We start from the raw sequence: 14,744 nt of genomic DNA on the forward strand, positions 1-14,744 counted from the left end.
TGATAGCAAATTGAAGGGGTTACACAATTGGTGAATTGCTGAATCTTGTTAGGTCTGAAAAAGTGATTTTAAGCACAAGTTAGAGCATCTTAAAGAAGACTCTTATTTTTACCAATAAAACCAGTATCATTGGCAAGTAACATATCTTTTTTTTTTAAATCTTCAAGCTTAATTAAAGGTTATACAGTTCTGTATAGGACTTCCAAGTAATTATCAAATTATATTAATGGGGAAAAATATTCACAAGTTAAAAAAATAAGAATACTTATACAGTGTTTTATCATTTTATTGTCCTGATGATAAATATATACTTCATTTACAAATAAATATTTACAATTAGATTCAGATCTATGAAAATGAGGAAGTATTCCTGTAAATGCAGATCACAAAGGAAAACAGTTGCAAGCAACAGTTTGGTATTATACCAAAATTACTATATATATATTTTGTAAAGTGAAATCTGACAAACAGTGAAACATACATTTATAATGATAATAGCAACAAAATTCTGTCATAACAGAACAGAATTATTGAAGATTTAAATATACAATGGCAGTTAAATCATTGAAGTTTCAAAATATTAGAAAAGAGAAAACAAACAATTATAGGGTATTGTAGTCTCAGGTTTGGACAAAAAAAAGGTAATACTTAATTGGTTTTTGACATTTTTGTTATTTAATAAATGATCTAAAACAAAAAAGTACAACCCTATTTAGATAGATGAATTATTCTTCACAAAAACTAATAACAATTCTTATGGACGGACAATTGAGCACTTTTAGATAAACTTGGTTGCAACTGTGATGCTTCTCATAATAAAAATAATTGAGTATAATTCATTTAATAATAAATATATCACAGAATTTATCCATTCCAAATTCATCAGTAGTACTAAGGAATCCATATCAATTCAAGTTTTTCATAAACATTACGATTCATATACAGTATTTGCTTTGTTAATTTGAATTGTCTTTAGCATCTTGGTGTAAACGGGAATTTCCATATGAGAATAGCTCCATCTTCACTGACACTGACAATTAAGTTCTGGTTAGGACAGATTTTAACTTTGATGACAGAGTCACTATGTCCAATTCCTACAGCCACCACTTCTCCCTCCTGGTAAGTCCATACCTATAAAAGTTAAAATATTTTTTATATTAAACAATAAAACCATTTAAGTCACTTTACTAGTATTAACTGTTGCAAGTTTCGGCTTGGGAATGTACCTAATTAAAAGAATGTGACAGTTTAAAATAAAAAATAATGTATGAGAGGTCAGATACTGACAAAAATCATCACAAATGTGAATGGGTCATCAGCAACAGTTTTTAGAAAACTGAACACTCAACTGTCCATGATGACTTTTGAAAAGTAATACTTGAATCTATCAATCCAAGACCTTTGTTACAAAAGTGAAAACTGTTATATCAAATTATCTTTACTGCACATGGAAAGAAATATTTTATTATTCATTTGTTTGCTTTCACATTCACAATTTGTATAAATTATCTCCTCTTTGATTGTATTTTCCTTAGACGTTTTCATTTAATTTATTAGGTTTCAGCTGAAATTACTTTTTACCTTAATCATTCTGTCATCTCCTCCTGTTACTAAGAATCTTCCATCAGGTGACAGATCTATGGCATTGACAGATCCACTTGATGAACCATCTAAATCTCTAATCCTCTCTCCACCATGTGTTTCCCAGAATCCAATTTTTCTATCTGTTCCACTAGTTACTAACTGTACTTCTTTTGCATCATAGGTTAAACATTTGAATAATGTATTGGCAAATACTATTCCCTTTCTTCTTTTATTTCTAAAATGATACATACATTTTTTTTTCCATTATGCTCAAAACAACAAATCTTGTAGCTTATAAGTGGGTTTTCTACACAACAACTCTTATTCAATGCCAATGGCTTGAAAATACACTCTGCTTGAATTTTTTTGTTCTGCACTTATATTATTTATTTACCTTATTTGCAACCTTAACAATAATATCTTAATACAGAGTAGAAAAAATGCCTCTGTTGCATGCATGACTTTTTTGCATGTAAAACATATAGATTGCATAACTGAATTTCTTTACACAAAATAGAGGTAGAATTTTTAAGTTTAAATATCAGACAATTTTTACAATAGACATTAACAGAATAAAATATCCATGTGAAAAATTTCACTACAAGGATAATATAATGGAAAAGATCGGATATAGTGCATTAATTCATGATGCAAATCACGACGATTGGAAAAACCAAAGTAAAGAGAACAGTTTTTTCATTGCTGTAAGGTGAAATGTCCAATCCTATTTCTACAAATGTGTTCTTTTTACATGATGTCAGCAGGAAGGTTGCATTTTTTTAAGTGTGTGATATGTATAATGGCAAAATCAGACGTCAGCTTAGAAATTTGAAATCATGATTTAATTTCAATCAATGAAACTACACATTGTATAGTAAATCAGGTTACTATGAATACACACTTACTGTAAATCCCAAATAATACAAGTTCCATCGTTGCTAGCAGTGGCACATTCCAGGTCTCCATTGGTTACCTTGACATCAGAAACAGTTCCTTTGTGTTCCATCATTGTTTCTGCCAATTTTATTATGTATACATCTTCGCCTTTAGCATTCATACTTCTTGTAATGTCCCAAATGCGTACTTGACCTTCACCTCCACCACTTACGATTCTGTTGCCATCAGATGTACATGAAATGGCAGTCACTCCTTTACTATGAGCTTCTCCCCTCTCAAATTTCTGCTTCAAACTTTTACCGTCTTTTGAAAATCCATATCCTCTGATAATACCATCATCCCAAGCTGAAAAATACAGGTAATCAAATTAGTAAAACTATCAAATTTACGTTTTGAAATAATTTTCTTTGATGAGTCAATTTATTACTGAAGAAACTGAACGGTAAACTGTCATGAATGTTCAGATTTTGATCCACTGAAAATTATTCTTAATGTTTATCTATTGAAAATGATACTATGAAACCGAAGTAATATCCAGTATTATATCTGTTTAGTTACTTAAGTGTCTTCATATAAAAACAATTCTTCTCCTTGTTTCCTGATTAACCACAGTTATCATTGAGAACATGGTACATCTTGCAATACTTACCACTAAATATTGTTTTCCCGTCTCTAGTTATGCACACAGCATTACATGTCTTATTGGCAACTACATGTCGTAGAATTTCTTTTTTTGTTGACATATTCCATACCCTAATTTCTTCTTCTTGACAAGTTACTATTAAATTAGAAAATCCGCTACAAAAAAAAGACATACATTTATTAATTTTGAAATAAAAAAGTTAAATGTACCACAACTGTATTGAAATAAGTAGTTTATTATAGATGAAACGGAAAAATATTTTGTAACTTAGAAGTCTTTCATTACACTTTACAGTAGCAAGTATTCAAACCAAAAACAAAATGCAATATCAACAGCTCTTTACCTCAAAACAAATGGTGTCTCATATAGGATATGTGAGATTGTGTTACCTCATTAAGATTATTATTTGGTTATATTAATTGTTAAATGTTTTGATCACCAAAACTAAAGTATCAATCAGTACGCATCCAACGAATTTAGTAAAAAAATGTCATAAACAGTCTTGAGAACCAATAACCTTTTGTGATGCCAAAATATATGCATAATAGGAACAGGATGTAGGACCATAAGCTTTCATATCTATACAGCAATACATACTAATCTATATTTTTATTCATCAAAAACAAAATCAATGTCGGTAGAGATCATGTATATCTCCTGAACCCCTTCCAACAAAATCATCTGACTTTCTTCAAAGTACTAAAATTTTGCTGTTTTACATTTTATCATCATTATCATCATTAAAAATAGGTAAGCAATCAAACTTCTTTAATACAAAAGATAACTTACAATGGGAATACAACATCTTTAACAGCTTTGGAGTGACATGTTTTTACTAACTCTACACCTTTGTCGTCTGTCTGGGTCTTTTTCTCTATTTTTAGACCAGTTTTCTTGTTGATTTGTTTCTGATCTCCACCACCACTGACATATTCAGCATAGTTAAATCTATAAATTTGAGAGTTAGCAGCTCCAACATAAAACTGAAAAAATAAAGTTGGTGAAATAAAAAATCTGTATAATATTGAATAATTCCAATAAAATGCACTTAAAATTATGTCCAGATAAAAAATTTCTCCAACATTTTCAGAATTGTTTTGCTTATGTAGGTATTCATTTTCTTCTGTCATGAAAATGGTTGATAATATCACATGTATATTTTTTTTTTGGTTGCAACTTTGCTCACCAATGAAATGAGAGTTAACATACAACTATGGAATTATTCTCATATCTGTCTACTAATTGTAATTCAATTTTAGATTCTATAACAAAATATGACATAATTCCTTAAACATTTTTGCCTTCGTTTCACAAAAAATCTTGCGAGTCATGCACAATTCAGTTAACTTACAATTAATATTAAATTGCAAGATCTTTTGTAAAACATAACCCTGGTGTTTTGCAAAAATGGCAAAGGGCACACATTCTACCCATGTGTAAATTGATTTTTATCATGTATACATGTATTTGTAAAGCCTTGTGTCTTACTCTGTGTTTTGTTTTTTCCCTCACCCCCCAAAAAACCAACAAAAACTAGACATCTTGATACTGAATGAATACATTCATAAATGTAAGCTCATCCAAAAAGATTAAATATTTACCTGATGGCCATCTCCTCTCAGGGCTACAGATGTGATTGCAGGTGATGATAAATTTGATAAATTTTTGTCCTTCCATGACCTGAAATATGCACAAAAGAACAAATTAGATATGCTGATATTATCATTATTATGTCTAGTCTATTATCCTTGAAGAGCAAAATGGAAACTTACTCTTTTCATAGATTTTTCTTGTCATTAACATAACTGTAAACCAATTTATTTTAGTGTATACTTTTTTTTGAGTTTAGCCCTTTCTAAACAATTTCAGAGCCATTAATTGTGCTATTTTCTAACTTTGTTAGTGCACTAGTATAAGAGAATATCCATATTTAACAAGTTCACGAAGATTTATTTTGTGTTGTGTTTTACTTGCAAAAGACGAAAATAAATGGCTTGCATATAATAATTGGCTTACAGTATCATCCAGTACAAAATTTTAATTATGTATAAAAATATAAAGGATTTAGCATTGTGTAACATATACTTACTTATTGAAAAAAATATTCATTTTCATATTATTTAATTTAAATATAATTTCTTAAAAATGTTATCCTACCTTTTCTTTTCAAACAAGACTTCACCTTTGTCTTGTTTCTTGTAAAATTTAGCAAGGGCTACTTCTCCATCTCCAGCTCCTACTAAGAAGTCTCCAGACTTTAGAAGTGCTAGAGATGTAACACCTTTACTGAATAATTCTTTCTTTGGTCCTTGGACTTGGAAGAGCCTGGTTCTCATATTGATACCTATGATATCTCCAGTTGTTGTACCACAGAAAAAGAATGGTTCTGCCATGTGATCAGCCATCTATAAAGGGAAATATAAAATATAGAAACAGCACCAGAACTTGTCACATTGTTCTCCATACAAATTTCTTTTAGCACGACCTATGAATTGAATTTCGAAATACCATCTTGTTTCTAGAAATTATAGCGTCCCATTCACAACTGAACACAATTTATAAGAAATTTGTTTCAGATAGCTTGGCATTACTTTGGGTTATTTGCTTTTTCTCTTCTGGTTCGATGTTTGTTTCAATAGTAAGGTCCTAAGCAGTACTATTTTTTTTCATTTTCTTTGTGTGAATAATACATACATATAAAAGTATATGTTGCACTCACCTGAATACATTTAACAACTCTTTTAAGTTGACCCATGACCACATTTGTTGCTTTGATTTTCCTATTTCCTACATCAAGTTCCCACACTCGTAATGTACCACTGAAAAAGAAAAGCATTTGGAATTTAAGCTTAAAGGGGAGAGAACTGAATTTGTCTCCTTCACTTCTCTGAAAAAAAACACCTGTTTCTAAAGTGTAGTTAACTTTCACTGCTTACTTTGAGGAAAATTGATACAACCTTCAGCAATCTATCAAAACATAAAGGAAGTTAGTCTAAATAATCTCCATGAAATGAGATGTGTCATTGCTAATACAACTGCATACTAAATATCATTGTCTTACCATTAGTGCTCACCTTTAAACTAACCTAATCACAAAGTATAACAAATTGTTGACGCTGCTACTGCCAGAAACATCATGCATTAGTATTGCCTTTTGCAATTTCGTCAAAAAAATTGATGCTTAATTAATTGACTAAAAGTGATATGTAATAAATAAACTTACTCTCCTCCTGTTACAAAGACATCATCGCTGACGTTGGAGTAGGCTACACAGTATGTTACTCCAGCACTTTCTACTTGGGCTTGGTTTCCACAAATTGCTTCTTTGCTAGCTAGATCCCAAACAACAACACTGAAATAAATGTATACATTGTAACTATTAATTTCATGCATCTCTTTTACAAATAAATGATTTTTAAATATCAAATAAACTTCTCTAACATGTTTAAGCAATTATTCATTTATTTTAAATTCAAAGCACATTTTGAAAGAAAATAATATAACATAAACAAATATTCACAAATCAGTAAAGGCCACAAATAATGTTTAGGATACAGTATTATTAAAAATATAAGTCAATTGTTACTTGGTAAAGATTGTGTTCATTCGTCCTGAGCTGATCTAAATTTTCATTGATCATTTAATTATTTCTTTATCAACATGAAATTTGCCTCCTCAGTTTTAAAAATTAGATATTTAGAAATTTAACTGTCTAAAGTGGTAAAATAATGTATTTCACTCAATGCAGTGAAAGGATATATTTATTTCACTTGTAATACTCAGTACATGTACAATGTATGTTAAAAGCTATATTTTTTTACAATTGATATGAAATAAAATTTGACATTACCTATTTTCGAAACACCTGAATTTACAAAGCTTAAACTTTAACGTACTAAAATAATACATGATAGATCATTCAAACAGATACTTTTTTTATATATCAAAACTTTATTGACAATTTTATCTATGTAAGAACTCACCTTCCATCATCTTGTCCACCAAGAGTTACAAGGTATTTTTCATTAGGTGAGAATGCTAAGTCTTGTACTTTTACTTTGTGAAGACTAAGTGTTGCTATCTGTTGTTTCCTGTGGAAATCCCATATAATGACATTGGCCTAAAAATAAAATAAAATTAAATCTTATGTTTACATGGTATGTAACATCATCTAAAAAAGTAACATTTGGAGGTTAATAATAATCGATGATGGGTAGGTACAAACGTATACACACTACAAGTAAAAATTAACAGTATATTTTAAATAGCCCCAAAAGAATTACTATGATGTTCATATTTTGACCTCTACATTTTTATGGTGTTTTTTAATGGTTGGGTGGCTGTTTCATTAATGTATACCCAATATTTCTTTGCATGATAATTGTGTATGAAAACTGGCAATTCTGGATATAATAAATACCTACACTACATGTTAACTATTAGCATAGATCACTTGAAACAGTTGATTAATTATATATCATAAACTATTTATGAGTACTAAAACCTTAAACAATATAATCTTGTCCTTTGGCAGAATAGTTAAAGCTAAATGGACTATTAAAATGATAAATCATACCCAAATGAGAAAAATTCTTCTTATATCTTTTGTTGTCAACTAAAAAATGTTATACAACACCAGAATTGAAATCAAAATACTGTAGTTACAAGCCCATATGGGCAGCAATAACCACAATAGGTAGAAAATGAAAACAAACATCATGATGTCACCAAATTATATTTTTGTATGACTGTGTTTATAACTTTATACCTTAAATCCCATGTGAGTGACTTGTCCTGATGCTAGGTAGTTTCCAGATGGTGACACAGCAATACATGACACATTATTAGTGTGACCTGATAATTGTGAAAATTCCTTTGTTGTAACATGTTCTATAATGACTGTATTTCCTAGAGGGTAAATCAGGTGTTCTCTTCCAGGGTGAACTTTCAAACCAGCATTAACATCCCCTAAAAAATTATAAATATCACTGAAAATAGCTAGAGACAATGTGATGACTTTTGGTCTTTATACATTTCAATTAGTTTTCATCATTGTATATAATTATACTGATTAACATTTACATTTTATTCATTTCAAAAAGAAACCCATAATTTAGAATCACTATACATTAAGGTTTCAAGAACTAAGCAATTATTTATCTATCTTTGATGTACATGTAGGAAATGTATAGAGTTAAAAGTTCTGCATTTTTTAACAATGTCAATACTTTTATCACTTTTATTGTTAAGATTGATTGGCACTAGTCAGTGGAGTAGAAACTGTTTACTTTTCAGGAGCATATCAGTTTATTCATTTTGTTTCCATTTCATGGTTTAGTGAGGTTTTTGTTTATCAATATGTGTAATGTTTTGTTGTATCTTTCATCTTTTAGCATGGCAATGTCCATCCTTTTTTTGATGTACAATTTCATTTCCTCTCATGGTGTAATGTATTGTTTAACAATTTATTTTTTCTTCTTTTTTTAATAAGACATGATTTTCAGTACATGATGCTTATTTGTTTTTTCCAGTGAGAACATTTGTAATGAAACATCTTGAACTGAAAAAGTTTCAATTTTCAACCACAAAAATTGCAAAGTAAAATCAATTTCTTTTTTAAAAACCTGTAAGTTAAATTTTAAATACAGCTTTTTAGCATGAAAATAACACTTTATTATCATTCAGTACAGTATGACTAAATCTATATTTGCTTTAATTAGCAAACAGTTCAACACTATAAATTCTAAAAGAATTGAACACAAATCATAAACATACATGTAGGGCGAACTGGTGTAGACCGTATCTCTAATCTATTTGGGAATCTGGGACAGATGAACTATTGACATAAAAAAATAATGGTTTTTCTTTTGTGGCGTAAGACATTTGCTATTATGACGTCAGAATTTTACGGGAAAGTTTATGTTGTCTAATAATGGCGGATAAATAGCGATAAGGTGTATTATATACTAGATCTGGTATCATGGATATTCAGAATTTTCTTATTATTTAAGAAGAAATAGATTTAAGGTAAGGTTATCACTGTATCTCAGCTTTTTCTATTGCTATTATTTTGGGAATTACTATATAAGCCTTTAGAAAGCCAAAATGTGCATGTAGATAAGCTGGAGTGTGAGATGAGCTATGTCAGGGTCTTTTTGATTTGTTATAACGGAAAGCAATATAGGTTCAGCTTGGAATTCCGTTCTTTTAACAATTTTTTGGTAAACAACAATAATAATGTATAGCATGTAAAACAATGGCGAATAGGTCTGAAAATGCTGCTGCATTATACTTTGTCCGCGCTTGATTCAAACAAAACTTGTCAAAAGTCTCATCTTACCATTAAATCCAATGATTGAATCAAGTTCCAATCTTGGAACATCAATTGGTGTGTCTGTCATCTTCTTCTTTGTGATAGCCTTCTTAAAATAGGAACGTCAAGGCTACTTGTACACACAAACCTAAACACTGCCTTTCAAAATTTAGATGTTGTCATTGGAGACAAGCATGGCGACCAAAATAACAACGCCACCTATTTCCGGTTGTCTAATCCGCATTTCATTACCGTTCTAACCAGCAGGTGTCCGTTGCTAATTTAATTAAAATTTAATGTCATTATTAACCCAATAAAAAATCCACTCAACATGTCTGTGCAGCTAAAGAGACAACAAAACGGAAATTATTGATGGTGGAAAAAGAAATGACAACAGTTCAAAACTATTTAAAAAATAAAAAGGGGGAGGGGGTTTAAAAATAAATCATCTCCTTTGCCGTCCCCCTTTTTCTAAAATCCGTAATTTTTTTGCTATCTTTTAATTTCAATTATTTTCGTGTTTACTGTGTTAGAAAGGGAGGGCAAAATTCTGGAAGTTAATAACAAGCAAAAAAATACCTCATCACGGTTTATGAAAATTATTACTGATAAAGATTGTCCTGTTTATCTCCATGATTTAATCCACACAAGGAAAACACTTACTCTTTTAGGTACCAGAATACAGCAGACCTACCACATGTAAGAACAACTGCATACGGCCTACAATCTTTAAGTTATGCAGGTGCTAAGCTTTGGAATGAGCTGCCAGATGAGCTACGTAAGCAATCATCTTTAAATCAATTCAAGAACTTGATAAATTCTTGGTCTGGCAGTTCATGCCAATGTTTTGCCTGCAAAACCAATTAATTCTGTTCATTATTTTTGGTTTAATGCTTTGTTTTCAGCATGGCCAAATTATTTTGTTTTCTTTACTATAGTGCTTCTGCTATTTTGTGCTAATTGTAGTTACTTAACTAATCATGGCTCTATGTGCTTTTTATGTGGCAAACCATTTTACTTTTGCTTTTGTGTTTTTATCTCATAAGTGAAATCTTTAGGCTCCTTTATTAAACTGAGGACAGAGGCACTCGAGGTCATTTGTTGTGTTGTGTGTTTAATATTTTGGTTTTCTTTTTATGTAAATGCAAATGTCATCACTATATTGTTGTTTTTTCATGTAATTGTTATTATGCCTTTGACCCTCTTATGGATGTAATTTGTGATTAATAGAGTTCATTTAACACTTTTGGGGGCATCTACTGGTGTTTCTGCAAAGAAACTGGAGATGTCTGTGGATATTTTTGTTATGTTTGAAATGTGTAGATCCCAATTGATCCTCGTGCCTTAAACAAATTTTTCGGTTTTTTTTTCTAAAAAACCCGCAATTTGATGTGAAACTTTGACCTTAAGACTGGGAGAACATTATTTAATTGATAGTTTTTATTGACTTTGAACGATAGCTTTCACTAACTTCGAGTACTCTTATGTCGAAACTTTGTGTCTTTTTTCTTTATGCTCATTGTTGAAGGTGACTTTTAGTTGCTTAAATCCGCAATCTAATTAAAAACCGATCTCTAATCGCTCCCGTTTTCTGATATGTCACTTGGGAATAAGTCAATTAGTGAATACAAAATAAGGTGCACCAATGAAGCCAATGGTTTTAATTGGTTTCAACAACGGTTAAATTCTTAACGGAAATATTGTTGTACGAAAGGACGTTTGCACGGTTGGACAAGGTGAATGCAATTTTTTTGTATTGGTATGGCTCTATGAAGTCAGTTCTTGAAATTATCACAGACATCAATCATATAGCTTTATCATCACCAAAAATTAATAGCTTCAAAACTAATATAAAAAAATTTAAAATCATATTTTATAGAATTATGGCACACTGAACGGATAAAGTATTCAGATGCTAAACTTAGAACTTATGTTACTTTTAAATCAAATTTTGGAACAGAAAAATATCTTTCCATTAAATTGCCCCAATTTTCTTAGTCTGAACGCAAGGAATAAACTGATATGTCTTATGAACACAGAAGATAAGTCAAATCTCACTGTTGCTGGTAAATTTACAATCAGGCTAATTAAAATTAAATCTCCGCACTCGCTCATTTCTTATTTGGAATATAAAATATCTTTATTTTATCTTTTATAGTTTGCCATTTTGTTTTAATTAATTGAAGTTTCAAATTATATTCTCTCGTCATGTCTTCGTTTAAAAGTTCTCCGATATTAGGCATTTCGCAGAACTTGTACTTTTTGTTGAATCGGATGAATTACTGTGCATAGTTCTAGTTTTTTTTTATTAGTACTGTCATGAGACTTTGGCTCCAAAAGGGAGAGTAAAACAGATCAGATTCTGCTTCTGAAGCATCCTTTTCTTTGATCGTCTTTTCCAATAATAAGAATTCATTTTTTGACACAGTGGCATTTTTTATAACTTACAGAAAATACGGAGAAGTCAGGGTAAAAGGACCCCGTTTTTAATTATCGATACTCTCTTTTTTTTTCTTAATTTTTTCCTGCTTTATTGTTTAGCCACTAACTTGAATATGCTCTCAGTTTTTACTTCAACCTTTACCATTAATTTACATAAGCAATGGTCATCGGACATTATGTCTTAGGGACAAAATATGTACGTAATTCAAACGTCACCAATTTATTTGGAATGGTAGTATTTGGGTCTGAATACGTTTCAACTACCGGTATGTTCACTATTTTTGTTATTTCCGAGTCATGTGGAATTTCGATTGTCATAACAAGTCCATATCTGATACATGCATGTAATAAGATAATTTATGTATAATTCCACGTTCTATTTTTCGGACGTTAGTCGGAGGGGCTAGTGTGGTCAGTTTTACCGTCTAAGGTTTATTGCAATTCCTGTCTTCTTTCCTCTTAGATCTACCAAACTCTTTGATTTTCAACTTATTTATAGAATTTAATTTATTGTCATTTTTAATGTTTATATATTAAATTGAGAAACTTTATTCATTTATTCTATTATTAATTTCTCAGAAGAAGAACCAGAGGCTCTTAAGAGCCTGTGATGCTCACCTTGGTCTATGTGCATATTCGACAAAGGACACTCTCCAACATTATAGCCGAGAATAGAATTCATGACAAAAATCTGTTTTGTTGATCATGTATTGATGATCATTTAGTCTGTTTAGTTTCTCTCTATCTTTTTTAGTTTTTGCTCAAGACACAAAAGAGGATAAAAAAAAATCCTCAATTAAGGGCAATCACTCCTATAAAGAGTGACACTCTACTAACTTTGTCGGCAAAATTTGACTTGTTAGTAGATCTTGACTTGCTGATCAATTTTGTGATTTAAAGTGTTTATTTATCTATAATAATTTATCTATAATAATTTTTTTATCATATATGTCAAAACACAAACAAAAAGGTGAAAATCGTCTTTAAAGGGCAATAACTCCAATAAGGAGTCGTAGGAAGATTTCCTCCATGTTGTCTTAATTGTAGATCTTGTCTTGCTGATGATTGCTTATTTAAGTTACTATCTATTATAATTTTTAAGATATAAGGCAAAAACGCAAAAAATTGGAAAAAATCGTCATCAAAGGGCAATAACTCCAATAAGTAGTCGACTGACGATTTCGACCATGTGACCTATTTGTAGAACTTGTCTTGCTGATCATTTTTGAAATTTTAAGTTTCTCTCTATCTATTATAGTTATTAAGATAGTAGGCATACACGCAAAAAATTGTTAAAATCGTCATCAAAGGGCAATAACTCTAATAAGGAGTCGACTGATGATTTCAATATGGAAACATATTTGTAGAACTTGTCTTGCTGATCATTTTTGCATTTTAAGTTTCTCTGTACCTATTATAGTTTTCAAAACAGTAGGCAAAAATAAAAAAAAATTGGTAAAATTTGTCATTTAAGGGCAATAACTCCTATAACATGTAATCTGACAGTTTTGATGTATATGCTCAACATTATGAACATTTTTGCTCCTGTCAGATTTTCTCTATTCATAGCGGTTTTCAAAATAACAGACAAAACTTGCATTTAACCCCTATGTTCTATTTTAGCCACATCGGCCATGTTGGTTGGCAGGCAAGGTCATAGGACACATTTTTTAAACTAGATACCCCAATGATGATTGTGGCCAAGTTTGGTTATATTTGACCCAATAGTTTCAGAGGAGAAGATTTTTGTAAAAGTTAACGGACGACGACGGACGACGGACGCCAAGTGATGAGGAAAAATCACTTGAGCCTTTGGAAAATAAATATTAAAAATAAGACCGAATCTGGAGCGGACTCGAATATAATATAATATAATTGTCATTGCCACCCTCCGGGGGACTTTCGTTGGAATAAACACGTTTTGATTTCGATTGTTTCCTTCCCGATTTTTCATGATTTTCTTAGTTTTTTTAAAGGGGCATTAGCTGTCAAATTCATGTTCACCGATTTGACTCAAATTCTCATATTTGATTTATAACATGCTAAAACGTATATAAAAACTACAACTAGAGGCTCTGTCGCTCACCTGTATTTACGGATGTTTTGGAAATCATGTAAAATAAGGTTAAAATCATAATTAATAGTATTAGATATTAGATATTATATGATATCTAAGATAATAACAAAAAACTGCAAAATTTCTGTAAAATTACTAACTCAGGGGCAGCAACCTAACAACGGGTTGTCGGATTTGTCTGAAAATTTCAGGGTAGATAAATCTAAATCTGATGAACATTTTTGCCACCTGTCAGATTTGCTCTAAATGCTTTAGTTTCAGAGATATAAACCAATAAAATGCTTCGCTGGGCGCAGCTTGATACGACCGCAGAGGTCAAACCCTGAACAGTTGGGGCAAGTATGGACACAAAATTCAAGCTTGATACAGCTCTGAATTTGGATTGTGATTAAATATTTGACACAGCATAGGTTTCTGACACAGAAAGAATGTGGTCTAAGAACTTCAATTTTTTTAATTTACCTATTATGGTCCAATGTCCAAAATCAAAATACATGGTTAGATTCAGCATATCAAAGAACCCCATATATTCAATTTTTGTTGAAATCAAACAAAGTTTAATTTTGGACCCCAACTTGAACAAACTTGAAAACTGGTCCCATAATCAAAAATCTAAACACATGTTTAGATTCAGCATATCAAAGTACCCGAAGAATTCGATTTTTGTTAAAATCAAATTAAGTTTAATTTTGGACCATTTGGACCTTAATGTAGACAAATTTAAAAAACGGGACCCAAAATTAAAAATCTAAAAACACAGTTAGATTTGGCATATCAAAGAACCCCAA

At 30.7% G+C, this 14,744-nt stretch overlaps 1 protein-coding gene across 1 annotated transcript; it reads right to left on the reverse strand.

The window, feature by feature from the left end:
- Nucleotides 1-265: 265 nt before the first annotated feature.
- On the reverse strand, nt 266-9,641 carry LOC127709956 (cilia- and flagella-associated protein 52-like). The gene is made up of 12 exons (XM_052215660.1): nt 9,465-9,641; nt 7,893-8,092; nt 7,108-7,244; nt 6,348-6,476; nt 5,844-5,943; nt 5,282-5,529; nt 4,726-4,804; nt 3,914-4,107; nt 3,131-3,279; nt 2,490-2,826; nt 1,582-1,819; nt 266-1,131 (listed from the first exon to the last, which is right to left on the reverse strand). Exons 1-12 carry the CDS (start codon nt 9,523-9,525, stop codon nt 973-975), a joined length of 2,031 nt encoding a protein of 676 aa, XP_052071620.1. The 5' UTR covers nt 9,526-9,641; the 3' UTR covers nt 266-972.
- Between the last annotated feature and the right edge of the window lie 5,103 nt (nt 9,642-14,744).

The sequence above is a fragment of the Mytilus californianus genome, unplaced genomic scaffold (genome assembly GCF_021869535.1).
Source record: "Mytilus californianus isolate M0D057914Y unplaced genomic scaffold, xbMytCali1.0.p SCAF_7, whole genome shotgun sequence".
NCBI lineage: Eukaryota > Metazoa > Mollusca > Bivalvia > Mytilida > Mytilidae > Mytilus > Mytilus californianus.